This window comes from Cynoglossus semilaevis, chromosome 10 (genome assembly GCF_000523025.1).
Source record: "Cynoglossus semilaevis isolate Cse_v1.0 chromosome 10, Cse_v1.0, whole genome shotgun sequence".
NCBI classification, from domain to species: Eukaryota; Metazoa; Chordata; class Actinopteri; order Pleuronectiformes; family Cynoglossidae; genus Cynoglossus; species Cynoglossus semilaevis.
The window spans coordinates 6,538,996-6,559,486 of NC_024316.1; the positions used below are offsets into that span (position 1 = coordinate 6,538,996).

General features: G+C 38.4%; 1 protein-coding gene across 3 annotated transcripts in view; it reads left to right on the forward strand.

Annotated features, from left to right (window-relative positions):
• The window catches only part of nphp4 (nephronophthisis 4), a 92,751-nt gene that overhangs the window by 15,466 nt on the left and 56,794 nt on the right, over window positions 1-20,491 (forward strand). For all 3 annotated transcript variants that reach the window (XM_008318417.3, XM_025059431.1, XM_017036294.2), the window contains 4 exons: window positions 1,088-1,237; window positions 2,414-2,550; window positions 12,547-12,731; window positions 17,175-17,310. In XM_008318417.3, coding sequence (XP_008316639.1) covers window positions 1,088-1,237; window positions 2,414-2,550; window positions 12,547-12,731; window positions 17,175-17,310 — 608 coding nt within the window. The remainder of the gene's footprint in view (window positions 1-1,087; window positions 1,238-2,413; window positions 2,551-12,546; window positions 12,732-17,174; window positions 17,311-20,491) is intronic.

The following is a 20,491-nucleotide window of genomic DNA, read 5'->3' on the forward strand; positions in this document are numbered from 1 at the left end:
ACTATTAGTGCTATGTTCACTCTTGGAAGAAGTTGAGTCGGCAAAGTCACGGAAAGTGTGGAGAATCGAATGCAGAGTTATAGTCCATCAATCTCTCTTTGATTCCCTGCGTGGGCTGTGGCTCTGCCCAAAAAGTAGAGAAAGAAGGATTTCAACGAAAATAAATCCTCATTTATTAACTGTAAACAAGAACAGAACACAGTTATGCCTCTGTGAAATCTACCTATCTATCAATCTACCTCTCCATCCATCCATCCATCCATTCAACCAACCAACCAACCAACCTACCTACCCAACAAACACAAGAACATCCAACTCCATAAAGAAAGCCTGGAGATGTTCTTGCTGTAAGTAAAGATATTTTCTCCATAGTGTGTCCAGTATTTCAATATAAACCTGAAAAACAAAAACAGTTCCAGCCTCCGTAACCTGCAACAGAGGTAGTTCTGAACATCCTTCAGACTCCACCCATATTCCACTACCTACAATGACTCTCATTTAGAATTTTTTTCTTGTCGACCTGTTGAAACATCAATGTTGTGGAGTGAATGGCCCTGTTGTATTGATTGTCAGTGATGGTGCTGTAGGTGCCATCATTAACCCTGTCAGACTGACAGATTGTGTTGCTGGTTCAGGTCCTGATGGAAGGCAACACAATCAGCGCCTCAGACATCACACTGCTTAGCCTTCAAATGGTACATGCTTTTGTGTTGATGGTAGAAATTGTGGCTTGTCACTTCTCTCTGGATGACCTGTTGGAGAGATGAAAAAGCCTAACCCATTTGCGTGTATGTCATTTCACTCGAGCACATGAAAATGACTTTCGCACTGTAATGGAACGTTGCACTTGGGTCACAAACAGCCGAATGGAATATTGAAAGATGGTAGCGTTTGCATGTTATGTGTCATGTTGTCAGACAACTGAGTGCTTCTAAAGAAATGTTAGACCACGATGCATCAATCAGATAGATGACATATCATTGGAAATGATGGAGGGACTGAAAATCACATCAAAACACATTTGCATTCTCCATGAAAAGCGTGTAATATGTTGTGTTAATATGTCGCATGCATGTTTCTTTTGCAGATGGCATTTTCCTCAAGACTGTCGACGGTGCACATTTAGATTGTGCAGTGAAAAAACACCCTGCGTTGACTTCTGTGATGCACCTGCTACCGGAAAATGTCTTTGTATCTGGAGACGAGGACATTCCTGGGCTCTGTGCTTCTCCTACAGGTACATCTCCAACAGTATACATAGGTTGAAAGAATAAACAAAACTCCTAGCATGATGTTTGACCTCTAGTTGAAGTTAAACTTTTTTTTTTTAAACTCAGATAAAAGTGAATGGATTCCAAAAATCTGTAGTACTTAGGAAGTGCATTTCTAACAGGGGAATGTAATGAAGTCTGACGATGCAAAGCTATTATCAGTGGTAGTCAGTGGGAGGTATGGGAGCAAGCTAATCCTCTTCATGTTCTGGGGCTGTGAGCAGTACAGACCTAAGCTGCCTTTAAGACCAGCTACTTTCTGCGTATTTGCGCTGCATTCCTTTCCTCTGATTTCAAGGCTATAATGAAAAGAATGGATGTTATTTTAGCAGATTATAATCACACTGGTTATAAAATTCTTCTTCTTGTTTGTGAAAGTGGATCTTTTAGACTTCACGGACTACAAACCGCTACTGTTTCATTATGTGTATCTAAATGGGAGAAATACTTCAGATAATTGTAATAGGCAATCTGAGACAGCTGTGTCAAATTTATTCAAAATTAAGAGGTATAGAAAGTATGAAAAATTAATATACATAATCTTTCTTGGTGGATTTTAGTCATTACTGTGCATCCTGACTTTGCTTGTGGAACACATTGAGAGTTACTTTCAAAATGTAATTGAAACCCTTGTGCAGAACAGTATTATTCAGTCATCACAGTCAAATAGACAGTCGTGTCAGTCAGTTCATCAGCCGTAGGCAGGCTGCTTGGGTGAGACAAATCATCTTTTTCCACTAGTGTTAATTTATATTTAATTAAATTTTAAGTGAAGTAAAACTATTTTTCACATATTTAGTAATGTAGTTTGGACAACCTTGATTATAAATTTGTTCAGAATAATTAAAAATACTATAAATATAGTCTAGTTGAACCAGACTATCCAAGGCACCAATCCATAGTCATTTATTTTTCCTTTAATTAAAGTAGATTTAGTTTCCTTTATCACTTTTTTATTTGTACAATTTTCTTTAAATATCAGTCAAGATTTATATGTTAATCAATGGTGCTTTACAGTGATTGCTGAGCCAAAACAACAGGAGGATTAATTCCCTTCCCAGACCCAGAAGGGTCCAAGTCTTGTGTAGTTGCATCAAGCATGTCATAATGTGAGTTTGACACCAGGTTTGCATTGTCAATAGGAGATTCTTTGCTCAGGCCTCAGCTGCTGAAGATGCTGCCCTTCAGCCTGAGCAGACTAACCATCTCCCTCCAACCGTCCTTGGAGAAGTTTGAGAGCCAGCTGCTACAGCTGATCAGTGCCGACTGCCATAACACGGTGAGACAAAGACACACACATCCAAATGATGTTGTAGACACTGCATGTAGTCTATCTCTGTCACACACATAAAGCATAGGCTTATCATATGTATTCATAGGGTTTAAAATATTTGGTATAGTAATCATATAGCTGTACAATAGCTATTTCATTTCTAACTCTAACCATAAGCTTGTTTTAGCTCAAGGTTATAGTTTTTACAATGTAATGTATATAAGTCAAAGAATAGTTGCAAAGAATACTGTATAATTAATGTATAATAATAATAATAATAATAATAATAATAATAATAATAATCAACACTGGTCCAAGAATGATCTATGCAAGGTCAGCATTTATCCCAGGACGTTTTGTTGTGTCATCACTTCACCACACACCTCAAATTAAAGATGGCCTTGACACATCTCCAACTTTAAGATATTTTTTCCCCCTAACCTTCTGTTTTCTACTGTCTTGCATTCGATGAACCTTGTTTTTCAAACTAAATAGAGCTTATCTGTTCTCCCCTCATTTTCTTTTCTGTGAGAAATCCCATGTGTTTAACTGTCTTTGACAGATGCAACCATGGACTCGCAAATATTTTTACCACGATTGTGCGCAGGCACTGTCTGTTCATTTCAGCCCACAGAGATGTGTCTTTGGTTGTATGATAATTGATTTGACAATTGTGTCTCTTCAGTTCTCTTTCCCATTATGTTTCCATTCCACTGGACAAGCACAGGGGGAAACACATTGTCAGTTGGAGCAACTGAGTTATTTTGACACATTTTTTGCAAAATACTTAAGGCACGCGTGACTCACATCACTCTGAGTGTCAGATTTGTGCAAGGGAAATTAAGAACGATATGTTATTGTACAGGGACACATCACATAAATACATCACAAATCCTATAAAAATCTCACAAAATGTAAATGTATACAATATAAAACAAAAGCAAAATCCAAGGGTGAGAGAGTACGACGTTATTTGAGGAGAATATGTAAAGGAACACATTGTACGTGACGTATTTACGTCATTAAGAGAATTGCACTTGTGTTTAAACATAAGAGTTACACAATACATTGGATATATATTTATGTATTTATACATATGTAGATGTATTTATACATATGTAGATGCACTTGTATATATGCATACATATACATATACACATACATGTTTTATATATAACAATATAAGCAAACCCCTTCCTTATTATGGTAATATAAAATTCACAAAGATGAATAGAAAATACAAAAGAAAATCTGTTGAAAAAATGCAGTGAAAGTGTCGTAGACATTCCTTGTTTTTTTCTAACTGCACTTGTTTTCATGTTTTTATCTCAAATGCTTTAAATGCTTTTTTATGAGGTTCATTTTTTTTTATCCAAAATTGTAGTCATTTAGTCAGCAGGCTCTTTCAGCATGTACTGTGTAGCACCTGTTTACTTCTCCCATTTCTCTTGGAAACATGTGCATACACAAAATACAAGAAGTAAAACTAGAGAGGGCGATTTAATGGACTCTGACTACGGTTCTCAGACGGGAGCTGGCACCAGTTGTTCACTTCATAGAGCTGTTGGGTTCCTGACCAAACAACCACTGGTTTCTAGTGTCAGTGAGCTATTATTTTAAGAGCTATACGTTTTTACCATTTTAATATCCTAGTTATGAGATAATTAGTCTAACTTTAGCGGTGTAACTTCTTCCTTTGTCAACTATGCTTAAAAAAAAATACAAGAACAGAGTAAAGTAGACTTTATTCATTTTCCTTGCCCCTCCAGGCCTGTTGTGAGGTAAGTGACGTTTAAGCATGAGTCATTTTCCCATTTTGGATGTTCACACATTTTTTTTCTTTCTCAGTTGTGAAATCTTGTGAGAAGCTTTTCACAACTAGCATAAGTTGTGCAGCTAAGTTAAATGTCTCTGACTTTTATATCTGGCTGTATGACGACATTGTCGGGTCTGTGAGTGGTGGTAATATATGCAGGAGACAGCTTGATTGCAGCTTTTAATTAAAGTGTGTGTGTGTCTATCCGCGCACGTGTGTGTGTGTGTCTGTGTGATGTTGAACAGATCCACAGTAAGAAGTTTTTGTGTGTGTCTTCATGAACTTTAAATGTGTGACTCCAGCTGGATTGTCATCAAATTGTCTTTGAAGTGATGATCACACATCAGCCGCCAGCCGAGGTTTTACCTGGGTGTGAATGTGTGTGAGATACAGTAATGAAGATACGACAGAAATGAGGATTGGCATGATGAATTTACCAAATTTGAAAAGTCATACTTTCTAATAATGTCTGCTGTTTGGCAAAAACACCACATATTAGTATTATTATTAGTATTAGTCTTATTTGTAGAAAAAATGTGTCCTGAAGAGGAAATAAACATTTAGTCCTGAAAACCTATTTCAGAAAAATCCAAGAACACACACTTTAGCTGAAAAGTCGTAACAGGTTAACAGATTATGATATGGAGAATAGTATTGACACAGAAATTGCTTTGGAATATAACATCCAACATTCTGAGAGTGAATCCAGAAACCTGCTACGCCTTTGTCTAAACAGAACAGTACTTCTACAGTAAAATAGAATTACACCTTAATACAAATATTTGCAGAGATCTTGTCAGACGTAATGCAGCATTTTGGCTGGTGATCAAATAGATCCGAGAGAAGAAAATGACGAGAGGATCAAGTGAGAACCGATGCCTCGCCGCAGGCTAAACAAAATGCCTGCAGCTGATATAATGAACGGAGAAAGGCTCCGCTGGCAAAGGCTTCTGGAAGTTTTCTTTTGTCCTGAAAGTGGAAAAACTGGGCCTGCCCTAGAGGAGCGACAGAGAACATTAAGACGCTTGATCACTTTTATAACATGGATTCTCTCGTTTAAAGTTGAGTCAAACTGGCAATAATTAGGCCTGTAACCACTGGAGCTGCTGCAGTGTAAAAGAGCTGATTTTAATGCACCAGGCTCATATCAAATATTCATGAAATGCAGGTCCCCATAATGACTGATGTTCCGGTGATTAAATCAAATAGACTGCGACTGATTATAGACTCCATAAGTCAGACAATATGTAAAACACCTAGTGATTGAACGATTGAAGTTTCAATCGTTACATGAGTCGCCGTTTTGGTCCGTTATTAGTGTTAACTCTAGGCTTACCTTAAGTTTGGGTTGAACAAGGATCATTTTCATTGTAATTCAGTGTTTATGGGCTAAACGTAGGTGTTGGTAATGAACGCTGTTGTAATTTATGGCGCTTATGTTTTATTTATTTTATGTTTTATTTTTATTAGTCTCCTTCTCGTCACCTCGTATCTTATGCTTCTAAAAGGGGGATAGTCCTACTGTCCAAACAAATTAAAAATTCTAGAGTCTGTCTTTTTTGATTTGATCCCAACTATATGTTGTGTAGATGCAGGTACCAAAGTAAAGTTTCACGTGTTTAAAAACTGACTCCTAAAGTAAAGTTATGATTTATCATTGAAGTGCATTTTAAAGGCATATTGATAGTGATTGATTGTTGGATTAACTGCATTTAAAATGTTTTATCATCAAAACAAGACAATTATGACTTACCCAATGTGGTAGTTAATTTTTTTTTCAAAATAACACTGAGATAGCCTATTATGACAGCTATATTTGCTAGAGATGCATGAGCACAAGCCGAGGAAGGGCTTAAGGTTAATCCCACAAGGATCAGAAATGAGTAGCTCAAAAATAGCCTAATATGTAGTTAACAAACATTGTGCAAAAAATTGCCCCACAATACCTCCAAATACCTTACAACAAAAGGTACTCATGCAGAATAGGGTCATCATTACAATAACACACAAAAACATATCTCAAGCAAAGTTTGCCCAAAAGTAAACTAAAAGTTAGTCATCAAATGTAGCAAAAATGTTTAGAAAAAAACACCCTAAAACAACCCGACAAAAACGTTTAGAAGAATAACAACATTTCAGAAAGACCTGAGGGAAATAAAAGTAAAAGTATTCATAGCTGAATTATAGTCAGTGAGGATAATGTTTGTCACTCATTGGATCCACTGTTTATTGCATACGTTGGCGTCTCTCTGTGTTCAAAGTATCCATCTTTTATAGGCCTGTGGTCAAACATCATTGGTCACTTAATTTTAAGTGTGACTATATTGTAGTTGTTATGGTCAGTGTGCTGAGATGAACAGGTGATTTAAGCCATGATGTAATGGCTGTTAGCTTTACAACAGACATTCAGAGCTCTGGTGTATGCAGCTTGTAACTGCTGACCCTCACTTTAATTTGTAATGATCATTCTTCCAAAGTAAAGCTACAAAACGCGAGAAGAAACTTTTCTTTTCTTGTCACATTTAAAAAACAATCCCATGATAAAGACAAAAGAGAAGTCAGAAAGAGAGATGGACTATCATTTAATTTGATATTTTGATGGAATCTTTTGAGAAAATAGTTGAACTGGTTTCCTGTGTGAAATATTAACTGTTCTCCCCAGACATCGTCAGCTGTGGGTGTGTTATTACAGGCCTTTTGGGAGGCATGAGATAGAGAGTCAAATAAAAAGGCAGCAGTAGGACTGCTTTTTTGACTTAATATTTCGGTTGTGAGTTATGGGAGTGTTTGAGCAGCAGGGCAGTGCTGATTTATGGGTAGAATGTTGTGCCAGTTAAAATCTGTTAAAGAGTACGGGAGTGGGAGGATGAGAGTGGCATGCTAATGATGCTGCTGTCTCTTACCATGGATGACTCACTCTCAATATGGGGGATTTAACATCCACTGTGTGGGAAGTGGCACATTGTCGTACGCACACACATACAGAGGCATGTCGTTATAGATATGCAGATAAACAAAACCTCAGAATGATCTGAAGTTCTGTAGCTGAAATTAATTATTTCTAAGATGCATCGTGAAACAAAAATGGATAGAGAGGCATCATCGCAGTGACGGCACATAACTGCTCAGTTAGATGGCGTGCTCCCCTAAAAATAAACAACTAGGTCTGCTGGCCCTAATCTTGTTTCATCTTGGCTAACAGTTTGTTTTCATCATTTTTATCCCTACACCAGATGCTTTTATTTTATAAAATCAATATTAATGTAATAAAGGAAACTAAGTACACAGTAAAACTAATGTTATCCAAGTCAAAGGCTTTAAATCATGATGAAATATATTGGGTTCTCAAGAATTTAACAGATTTTCTTTTTAAGAAAAAATTTAAAATGACATTTGCTTCAACCCCCTATTTATTAGAAGTCTTGCTATCAGTCAATACTGCAGCTCCAGTTTCTTTAGACAACAGAATGGTGTTTTAACTGCGCTGTACTGCACAGTATGTTGTAGGAAACATTGTATTGTTTGTATTGTTTTTGGCAAGTAAAAAGCAGCTTGGTTTATTCATTTACATTGGTTTAAAATTTTATTAAGATAATTAAGTAGCTTAAATCAACTAGTTTACATTTTTTTTGTCAATCCAACCAATGTCCATGTGGTGGAGGGATACATGTGATGTTATGTTATGTCATTTTGTGATAAGGCCAAGTATTACAATAATAGTTATTTAATTCCAGACTCTCAGAACGGTTAATTAAATTGGTCTCAGTGAAACTAAACGACAAATGTGTGGCTTCAGTCACCCAAAGTTAGACTAAGTTATTAAAATAAAATGAACGGCAGCCTAAAGGGTTACAATATCAACATGTGTGAGTTATTTTGCTGAAAGTGTTTCTTATGCTGATGTAACTCTGCTTTTAAAAGGTCTTTGTCCTATCTGTCATTCTCTCATTTTCTCTTTCTAGTGGGGGCCAGGGTAAAAGTGATGGCAGTTATCTTTGCTAATTTCACAAAGTCTACAATCAGGATTTTGACAAGTTGAGTGTGATTATGTGAGAGACATGCTTCTGCTGCTGCTGCTGCTGCTGCTGCTGCAAAAAAAAAAAAAAACACTCAGAGAATGATGGCTGCAGTTGTAAAACTTGCATATTTCAAGTCTTATTAAATCTCAAATGAGACAATTTTATCTTCTGTCTCTTCCTCACACCGTCTCCCTCTTTCTCTCTCTTACACACCTTTAAATGACAGCTCCATATTTGTGGTTGTTATTATCTTACACAGCACCTCTGACTATGTAGGTCTCATGCAGACTGCTTAATCCCTCTTTGCAGATATAGTTTTCACAAAACCATGACATCTTTGTGTTTTAACTTATGTAAGAAAACTTTCCCCCAAAATTGATTAGAAAATGTCGAGAAAAAGAAAGTAACATCTAATTGCTATAAGTTATCATTCACTCAGTTGTAACGGCAATGCTCCTGGCCAGAGGAAAATGGGAAAACACGGGGTTCCTCAGTTTACGATTTCCTCAACCTACTGAATCTAGCGATTACATCACCATCTCCCATAAACTTAATAAGGACGTATTTTCCATCATTCTGTCACAAAGCTACAGTAGTTTGCACAGGAACTAGTTTGTTTCCTCATGGCTTGCCAAAATTCTTCTCCGTGTCTGCAACTCCTGGATCAGGGGCCGCTTTTGGTCCACAAAACTCAAACATACAGCCCATGACCAAATGTAAATAATAATTTAATTTCCCCCTTCGGGTATTGAATTGTGGTATTTTATAGTATTCATATTAAACAGAAACTCCTTTTGGTGACTTATAGAATGATGTAGCAGCAGTGGCCCTTTGGGTAATTTGAGTTTGAGACTGCCAGTCTATAGCCATTGTATACACAGTTGTTCAAATTGACAACCCATTGCAGAAAGTTATGTTCATGTAACACAGACAATTAACCTGCCTTGTAAAGGTAAGGTCAAGACCAATAGACCGTCCGTGTCCGAGTTGTAGCCATTAAAGTGAACACGTTCCATTTCACCTCATCTCCCAGCCTTTCACCACAAAGAAATAACCTTCAGAAACTAATTTATCCATCTCTGAACATCGGCACTCATTTTCCTCAGTCTCGAAAAATGAGGCAGCCGTCTTCCATTTGCCATTTCTCATCCAGTTCCAATTATATCTGCATTTCCACTAAATTAGTTTTTCACCCCTAAGTAGCTCAGTTGTTTTTCGAAATTAAAAAAACAACAACACTGTCTGCAACTAAATAAACAAACCATACAAATATTTCATCCTCACATATCTCCCAACACAACATAATCAAGCAATGATTCAATTAAACTAAATACTTTTGTAATTAAATGCAGTTTAAAGATCAGTTGATATTGTTGTAGAGTAAAAGGTATAAATTGAAGATGGTAGAAATGATAAAACATTCACCTGTGGTAGAAGGTTTACTGATATATAACCTCGTACCTGTACGATAACATATTGTTCTTAATTTCCCTTGCACAAATCTGACACTCAGAGTGATGTGAGTCACGCGTGCCTTAAGTATTTTGCAAAAAATGTTTCAAAATAACTCAGTTGCTCCAATTGACGTGATGTGTTTTCCCCTGTGCTTGTCCAATGTAGTTTGTTTGTAAAGATGTCTGTGGATGGGGATCACACAGAGGAGGAAATGGACACAAAAAGCACTGCATTTCCCATTTTATTGCCTAGTTTTGGATTTGAGGATTTGGAGTGTTTGCAGACTAACACCCTAGTGTTGTTTATTTCTAACCTTGAGGCCAAGTTTGTATCGTCCTGGTTGTAGAATCCACGCTGTTTGATACTAGACCTTTGCTCGGCTTAGGGATCATAAAGGCAAAATCTGGTGAAAAATCCCCAACATACTATAAAAGCAAGGGGAATAAAAACCCATCTGTATGCGTAAAAAGAGGAAAAACACTTTTGTGGCACCGGTGCGCTCAAAAGAGTCCTTCTTGTACGACTCTAGAAATGGAGAATAATTGAACATGGGGGCCATTTCATTGTTCCCTTTAAGCTCCTTAGCTCTGAAATATTCATATTTTAGGCAAGGGAGGAAGAAATCCATGACGGCAGCAGATAGAGGCACGAGGGAGAAGAAAGAGTACAGTGAGTCAGATGGTAGAGAAAAGGGGAAATTGACAGAGTAGGAAAAAAACAATGAAATAAATGAAAGCGATACTTGAGGATGGGGATGAGAAGATGGATGCCTGTAAAAGAAATCAGCATTTTAACTGAAGTTCTCCCACAAACACCTTTCTCCTTGTCTGTCTATTACTTTCCTTCTGAAACACTTCATAGTAGACCTGTCCAACAAGGAAAAGCAGCTCCTTTGTCATCTTCTCCAGCACTTAGTGTCGTGCAGCGAGAGGAAGGAGGAGAAGTCGACTAATGTGCAGGGAACATTCAAAATAATAATTTTATTGTCATCCAGAGCAGTAATTACCGTGGATCCTGATTTTCTATTGTGCACGCAACTGTCACTCACAACTAATCCATCTAATAATCTCCCTTTGCATTAGTCAGTAAAAGGCAATGAAACAATTTATTTTAAAAAAGACCTAGCTTTACCTATTTAAAATGGATGTCCTAAATCAGTGGCTCCCAACTTTTGGCTTGTGACCCCATTTTGGGCCCAATTTGTTTTGTGATCAAAGTTAACATTAAAAACTGTTCTGTCATTTAATGTGTTTCTCTATATGTTGAAGACTGTATGACTGTCAACAACAATTAATGCAACAAAAAGAACAAAAAAAGGACATGTTAGCCCGCAGTAAGCCACATTCCTTTTTTTTTTTCTTTTCTCATTTGCAGCACCTGAGCCCAACGGCACAGTGCACATGTGGGGTTTCAATGATTTTGTTTGTTTCTCTTTATTTTCTCTGGTAATTATGCCGGCTCTCATGATTCATGCACCGTGGCATGAGTCCCACATTTAAACTTGAGATGTAGGCTCCTCCGTGAGGGAACATCTTAGTCTTGGCACTCACACAGAATATGCTAATTGAATGGAGCCTCATCCTCTTTATTCTGCTAGAAGACAGTTATGTAACAATCATAAAGGCAAATGAGAGCTGACACGAATCAAAACAAACTGCACAATCTATATAGAGCAGCAGCGTTATCTGGTCCTCTCCTAGGTAAACAGGAAAGGAAACGTCCACACATCAAACGATTCACAAGGTGGTGTTTGTGTGCACTCAGAACAAAACACAAGGTTGGTCTGTACTCTTTGGAAGGGAAGGAATTACCTCATTTTGTGGAAACAGAAGTTAATATTTTACATCACAAGAAGATAGATTTGAAAAACCCTGCTGGTCACAAATAAACTGCCTGTTCAGTAAGAGAACGAGCAAATAAACACCAAGAAAAACATAAGGAAACCTGCGGGGGTTCAAGTCAGTCAGGGCAGAACTATGATATATAAGGAGAGCAGCAGCATAGAGAGGTGTATAGGGACTGTGCAGTGAGCAGGCAAGCTAAGCTGCTGTGTCTGCTCTAAAAAGAAAACAAGAAGGAAAAAAACAATTCTGAATCAGTATGCTAATTTGATTGAGAAGATGTGGGTGGATATGGAGAAGGTTTTAAAACGTCGAGAGAAAGAGAGCACTAAGTTGGAAGAAGGAAAGTGAGGGAGAGTGGGAGTGAGCCGTGTGACGAGGGAGACGTGGGAATGAGTGAAGTGAAACGAATGGGAGAGAGTGGGACGAGAGGCGAGATCAGTGTGGTTCCACACTTGGGGCCACGCTGTTTATGGTGAACAGGGAACTGCAGTGCCACAGCCACAGCAGCAACATTTAAAAGCCGAACACTTTTTACACTGATTGACATTTATGGGACAATGATAATATATATGTATACATATGTATACATGTATATATTGATATATATATGTATATGTATATGTATCACATCTACAGTTTGAGAAGAGATTCAGGAGTGATGTCTGTGTGATTTTGTGTAAAAAGGCTCAGGACAGAAGCTGCTACTGCACGTGCTTGACTTCTGATTCTGTCGGTTAAATTTGATTTGAAAATCGATCCATGCAGCGCTGGACATACTGTAGACCATCAGTCAAAAAACACATACAGTATATTCAGATTGAGTTCGTAAATGTAAGTTGGAGCTAAGAATGTACAACGGTTTTTACAGAAGCAGCTTGGATCAGACGGTGCACCGAAGACTGTAGTCATCCAGGAGAGACGGCTCCATGTTGGTGTCCACAATGGCTGGTGTTTCCTTGAAAAACCCCAAGTGGTGGTGCTCGAGGCAGTGGAAACAGGGGTCAGAGGTCGGACAGACAGCACCTCCAAACTGAGCACACCAAGTAAAGACAGGTGAACACCTTTTACAAATGTATACATCCATGTCGTAGGTTTTCTGATGATGAGGAACTAATCACCGCTGCATGTTTTTGGAATCTTTATGAGAAAACATCCTTTCTCTTTTGGTAGACATCACTGAGAGTGTAGTGAAAAACTAAAACAGTCTACATGTTTTTTCTAGTTTATTTTAAAGCATCTGGTAGATGCCAGTTTACTGAGAAAAGAATGCAGTAAATTAGAAAAATCACAGCTGTTTCTGTAATAACTTGCTTGCAGATATACGGTACAGACAGTACAGTGTGGGTGTACAGTCAACTTGGAAATTCAGTCAGTATGCAACAAATGGATCAAAGAAAGTTGCTTCTATATTGATAAGCAAGTGTTGAAAAAACTAGATCCTCATTCTTAAAACATTCAAACATGCTCTGTACTGTCCTTTCTTAGAGATATAATAGAGGCATCATATGGAGGTGTGAATGGATAGTGAATATATTGGACAAAAGATGTTGGAGATGGAGCTGCTGGGCAGACATAAAAGCAGGAGACCTCCGATTTATGGATGCAGTGAAAGAGGACATGGAGGTGGTTGGAGTTACAGTACAGGAGGCAAAGGAGTGGGGCGAGATGGAGACAGATGATTGGCTGTGGCGACCCCTGAGGGGAGCAGCTGAAAGAAGAATTCCTTGCTACATGGAGCAAAGGATACACAATTTGAGTGTAACACATTACAGCACCAAGACAATATTTCAACAACAACTATGAAACTATGACCTTTTAGCTTTAGAAACAATGACACTTCAGTTATCTGATTTTTGTATGAGAGCAAACACATAATATTCCTGGTTTTGACTTTGTCATATGACCATTGACCTCCTTATTTACTGTAACAATTTAGTACTGATAAGAGCTCACATCCCCTGAACCCAGCCCCCATCTCCACACACTTTTCCAGCCTTGGGTTTATGTGCAATAAAGGAAACACCGTGTACATTTATGTTTTCTCTTGGAAAATCAATGTGCAGTAAAATAAATATCAGATGGTTTAACATTAAGTCCTCGAGGCGGCTTGAAACTCATGGTTCCAATATCCAGCCCTGCCCTGCTGTGGTACACATTTAGTCATATTTTCTAACTGGAATAAAGCGTAGGGAGTTATCCTTATCTGTTGCTGTTGCTGGTCTCTCTTATTTGCTATTCTTTTCAAATTGTATTTGTGCATTGTGTTGCACAACAATAATATGCCTGGAGAAAAAAGATACAAATTAGCCAACGGCTGCAGTCTTGATTTAGAAACAATAATGTTCATTCAAATACAAAGGGCTGGTTTATTAAAAAAACAACTTGCTATTAATTCCTCAGTATTCTAGTTACTGTATGTGAAGGAATTCCACAGCTCCAAAATCTCACATGAACTCCACAGGTGACGCTGAGTTTGAAATTACCCAATGCATCATGTTTTGCCGTATACTTTCCTTTGCGTGCACCAGCTGTCACCAATGCCCTGCTGCACAATGTTAAATCATTGGAAGTATCTCCTGTGACAAATACAGCGAGTGAGCAAACCTCCGACTGTGCCGTGATTGGCACGAGTAAACAACAGGCAGCATTTTCCAATTAATGACTTGTCAGGGTGTCTCACTGAGCCACTGAGCACAACTGCTTTTGGTTTAAAAAATATTTTGCGTTTGTTTTGGTGACATTGTGCAGGTGCTGTGTGCCTCTAACTGCAGCATTTTTTCCCGTCTCCTGTCATGGATGATGGGATGCCGTGCGAATACATCACACGCAAAACAGCTGTCTGTATTTTACTGCATTTTAGATTCTCATTCATTCGAACCCTTGTAATGATCAAATCAAGAAAACATGGAGATGCCGGCCCGACATCTTGTGTCTGTGCAATGCATTCTCTTATGATTAAGGAGTGAGTAGTGTGAGTGAATGTGATGGTTGTGACACATTTGAAAGACGCTCTGTTTGTTTAACTAGACCATTTGTTCACACCAGGGTTATTCAGGCAAGTAATGCAGGTAAACACAACTGGTGTCTACTCGCCTGTGGCTAATGCTATATATAAAGAACATCCAAACAACCACTGTGTGATGGACAGCTTTACATCAAAACAAAACTTTTATATTTTCTCCGGGTAGTCCATCATCCTTAGGGGCTTTCTGTTTGCGGCAAATAGAAGAAAAGAAGCTTTGTTGTATTCAGCAACCAATGACTTGACAATATAATCCTAACTTTAAGAACAGTTGTTATTATCATATCCTGTAATATCCTGACACTCTCCTCTTTTAAAACTAGGGCTGTCAAAATGATGTGTTTATTACTGTAGTTTAAGGTATTAATCCGATAACTGACAATTGTCGGACAGATTGCAAAGAACTGTAGCCAGATTAATATTGTTGAGAACAATGACTTCCCAGAAGTTTTGAAAGTAACTATTGATGCTAGTTATTCTTTTGTATATTTTTGTTGACACTTTTCCTCATTTATAAGTCCATCATTTACAGTAGTCAAAAAACAACTGGTGTGAATCACAATGATTAATCATGATTAATTGTTAGTAATCCACAGCTAGACTATGATTGATCATATTATTCTAGTAGAGTTTTAGTAGAATGTTCTACGTATGTATTGCCAAAGCAGATACGTGAGATGGCCGCCAGACTTCAGAGTACACTGAAGTTGGTTTTGACAGCATGGCAGTATTTACTGCTATGACCACAGCAGATAACACTGCCTGTTGATTGCAGAGGCCACCTTGTATACACAGCAGGACTTCAATAACAGCATGTGTTAGGCCAGTGGGAGGAATGAGAAAAAACTTGCAGACAAACATTTATATGGAAATCAACAGTTATTTGCATGTAGACACATCTGTGCAGCACAGTAGGGCTTTTAGGAAATACTCGGTTCTTTTTAGCTTCTGTCCAGGTGGGAAACTGTGTACAAATTAACTGAAATAGGATGCAAATGTCCTGCGGCAAATCTACATTTTTTTAAACATATGTCAAAGTTACAGATGACAGACAAGCTGAGGTTGTAGTGAGGATATAGATGTGTATAAGTTTTTGTGTAAATGCATATATTGTAATTAACATAATTAAGTGATCAACAGCCATTATTAACTGCATCATACGCATAACAATTCACTGACATGATCACTATAACCACTATTGGGTATTTATTTGGGGACATTTCTGTCTTTTTACCAAAGGAATCTTCTTGAATAACACTTTCTTTTGTACAATGTTTTCGTTGTAAGCACTAATTATGTTGTTTTGAAATGTTGGGGCTACACAGTGAGGGCAGACAGTCTGACTTTTGCCTGTGTTAAATGCAAAGATTACAGTCTGCAGAGAGAAACAAAAAAGGGTGGTGGTGGGGATGGAGGTGTGGAGGTGGGGGGGGGGGTTGTTCCATTCTCCAGAGACTCAGCCGAGTGAAAAAAAAAAGCACTCGGCCTTACCTTTTAACATGCCAGCGCTTTGCGGTATGCCTTCACAGTCTATGGAGTATGCAAACTGTGAATGACGAATACCCAGAGTGCCGTTTCACCGCTCACACAGGAGGCCAATGCTTGCCAGGGAACATTTAGCAGGCGAGTGTAGATCTTCCGCGCTGACTCGTTCTCATTCTTTAAATAGTTTTTTTTTCAAACTCACAATGGCCAAGTGCCACTACCATCTTTATCATACTGTACCATGGGGGGGATTTTAACAGATTATGTTTTAACCTTTACTAAAAGCACAACTTCTAATTCTTATTAATGATAATGCACTTTTAGGTGAATTCAATGTATTATAAGACAATTTGAATGTGCAGAACAACTGCAGGTACACTGAAAGAAATGAATCAATATGTATACCTATACTGTATGTACACATTCCACACATGCACACACGTGCATTTACATATATATGAATATATGTATAATAATGTATTTATAAATATGCATATGAATGAAAACATACTACACATATCCGCACACCTGTGTACATGTATGTATATAGACGTGTATAAAGCCACCCCTAATACTCATCATCTATTGATAACAGATGTTTAATTAGAGATAGGAAGATAGGAAGCATATTTGTCTCACTACGCTGGAAAATTCAACTCTGGTCTCCTGTGCAATGGGTATAAATTCTCCCTCTAGGAAACGATTAACATTCAGTTCTTCACAACTCTCTGTAATTGGTGATGTCAGGTACAGGCTGGAGGATAAGAGAGTGAAGGTTGATAAGGTCTGCGGGCGGGGAGTTTGAGACCTTTGCTTCAAATGCAAAAACCAAATGTTAAATTCATTTTTTGAGACCTTGTCTTTTTATCAGCAAATGTTTTGGGGGTGTATAATGAATGTTAGAGCGATAATGAGTTTTACTGTATACATATTTTAACCTTTTTGTCTCCCAGTCATTCATACGTAGCTTTGTTTGACTTTCTCCTCAGCTCCACAACTTTATCCCTTCCTCAGACGTTGAGCCTTCGGAGCAGCCTGGAGCTCAGATTGATTAATCATCTGGCTGTGGCCATCGTCTTCCAGCTGGAATATGTCTTTTCTGCTCCGATTGGACGAGAGACTATGGTAAGAGGAAGCACAGGAACAGCACAATACTTGTTGATAACCCTAACCCCAGTTATAAAAAACCATAATGGTGAAAGAGGAAGAAACTTGACCTGTAGATTAGTTTGGCTGTCGCACCACCAGGCTGTGTAGTGGAGCAGCCACTCTCTGCCTTTTTCTGTAGCTCTGTATCCCCCCTGTCTTTCTCTCTCACGCCGTCTCTTATGTGCTTACTTAACTGCAAGGTAGATGCACTGCAGCAAAAGGATTTCAGTGGTCAATTAATTTCATATCTAATCAACTCATGAACTGTTCCTGTGCCTTAAGGGACCTTATGTAGTTCATATATCTGATATTATACAGAGCTGTCAGATACAGTGACAGAAAAAAAATGTCAGACTATTGAAGTGTGCACTCTGCAACCCAAGTTTAGAGGTGAATTCTCTGTGGATGTCACAGCCTCAGCTGTGCTGTATGTTGGATTTCACTCTCTTTATTTGGAACTCTACTTGGACTGTATCTGCAGGAATTAAGGACTTTGTACTTGTAATTTGTAACTAAAAGTCCACTTATTGAGGAGGAGCAGAATAATCAACCATTACTCTGTACCTGATAAAGAGAGTTATGTGAAGGTGCTGACAGGACGATGGCACAGAGGACCGTTACATTTTCTTAAATTGCCCTACAGTAAAACTCAGTTTGTGGAGGTCACTGTTAATATTATCTCCAGTCTGTTTTATCTTTCTTCTTGGAGCAATTTCATTTTATTTATTTTATTTTCTCATTCGACAACGGCCTTCTTATGGCTCTCCAATGCTTTTGCAAATAACATGAAAATATTTTATAGGAAAAAACGTAATAAATGGCAGCACCTGTTGCTGCCTCACCTGCTGCCTCTCCCTCCCCCCACGGTGCCAATAACAAATTAGCTTTAATTAAAGGGATTGGGTTTCTTTAAACACTGTGCATGCCGACGTGACTCTTTACATTGAAGCTACCACATAAAATAGACCTTAAAGAAGCAAATTACCAGCCTTATTTCAACACGACAGGAATAGTGCCCAGGTCTCGTGATGTTTCTGTGTGTTCGTTCAGGGTAAATGATTCAGCTGTGGTTTCCAAATATGCTGCTTAACTGCTGTTGGAATAGAAGAAAAAACAACAACACCGCTACAAGCAGGGGTTCCGGGATCACCAATCAAAAGCAGCAGATAAACAATCCACTACCATAAATGTATTTATTTTGACCTTGGACGAGAATTAATTTAATCCTTCACCAACCTGTTAACATACCAGGGTTTACATACTGGTATTTTTAATGTTCGGTTGAAATGCATCAAGTCATAAATAGCGCACCATCGTCAGCAAACACTGAGTAAATGTCATGGGATCACAGACTGGCTCTGACTTGTGTGTGTGACATTATGATGATTTGTATCAGTGTTTTTTTTATTAAAAAAATGAACATTGTGATCACACTGCTTCTGCATCAATAGCAGCTTAATCTAAAAGTTTATACACTCTAATTACAGGGATTCACCACATTAAATCGTTACTCAAAGTCAACCTTATTAAAGAGATAAAATGATGAAAAATAAAGCTTCATCTCATAAACAGGTATGTATTTTAAATTCTTTCCATTTTGGACATTTTTTGTGCAAAGGCCATGGAATTTCCATGTTAACTTTTGCACAAGGTTTCAAGAAAACTGTCAAATTGACATTACTTTAGAGAGAACATCCATGGTCCCATAAGAGTTCTTGCTTTTATTGAAGAAATTCAAGTGGAGAATTTTTAATAAACCTGTTTGAGCCATCAAACTGAAGCCTGTCATCAGCCCAGAATAGAAAAGCAAAAACTGTTGCGTAGGGTGACATGAACATCTTCCACCACTTTCTGCTTCTACCACCTTCGTCTTCTCTGGCATCAATGTTTAATGAGGTGGGAGATATTAAGCATGTGAAGTGTCGTTTGTGTTTGTGAGTGGGAGTAGAGGTTGTGTGTTTGTGTGTCAATGTGCGCGTGTGTCAATGTTATCACATATCTGTCTGGGTTGTTGATGATGGGTATGTATGAGCTTCCCCGTGACGACAACAGCCACCGTGACACCTTAAATCTCACACGGTCGCTGGATGTCCACTGCATCCATTTACACCAGTTTGACTGCTGGATCTATGGTTCACGTGTCGTCCATTTCGGAGATGAGGGAATATGAAAGATTGGTACGCATGTCTTTGGGTCATGTCACTACTCTCCTGAGAGATGCTCCTGAGGCTGTGAAGAGTGAAGGGGTGTATCGAAGGCAAGCTGCTGTGCTCTGTCAACGCGCTGCACACCACTTGGCACCACCTGTGAACTATAAATAAGTTTGTGTCTGATTCTTGTGAAACTTTCCATGCTCTTGAGATCTCTTCAGGACAGAAAAACAATAAGGGCGCTTTCATGAGTTATAACTAAATGTGTCTGTAGCTTTAGCTTATGACCTTGGACTATTTTTTTGGACTATTTTTTAATCTGACAAAAATCACTTTAAATATGCCTATTCTCAGGAGTTTATGTATTACAATGACATTTAATTGACTCAAGGTGAGATAGATAAAGATGCTAAGGGTGTTTCAGCAAAGTAAAGAAAAACAATTTGAATTATGCCATAAATTACAATTAGTAAGATATATATGTATATACACACCTATACTACCACGAGCAGGAGCAGAGAGTAAGCAGAACCATGAGATCTCCCTAACCAATTTATATCGAAGAGCCATTGTATTTAAATGGTAGTCTCATGTTCGGCTGCTCATAAACACGGAAGTGTCAGAGCTTAGCTCAAGGAAGATTCAGTAGTTTTAACTAAGAGACAGTAGTGTCCATACACGAGTGTTTATCTTGAGCATGGAGAATAGGTGATGCAAACCAGGCACTAGGAAGATCAATGGTCAGGAGGGTGCACAGTGAGGGTGTGAAAAGCCAAGTCTGGAAGACATTCACTGGAAGTGTACCAAGAACAAACGGCCTAAGCTGATTAGAGATTTGGAAACAGATTTGTAGGACGGTGGGGACCAGTCAGAAGGACAGGACCGATAACACGGCTTGGTTGGATAGATCAACAAGATGATCAACCCAGAAAAACTAAGCAGAAAAATGGCTGCATTACACCAAAAGGCTGTACTCTGGCTGGGCGACTTGGACTGCGGTCAGGCCA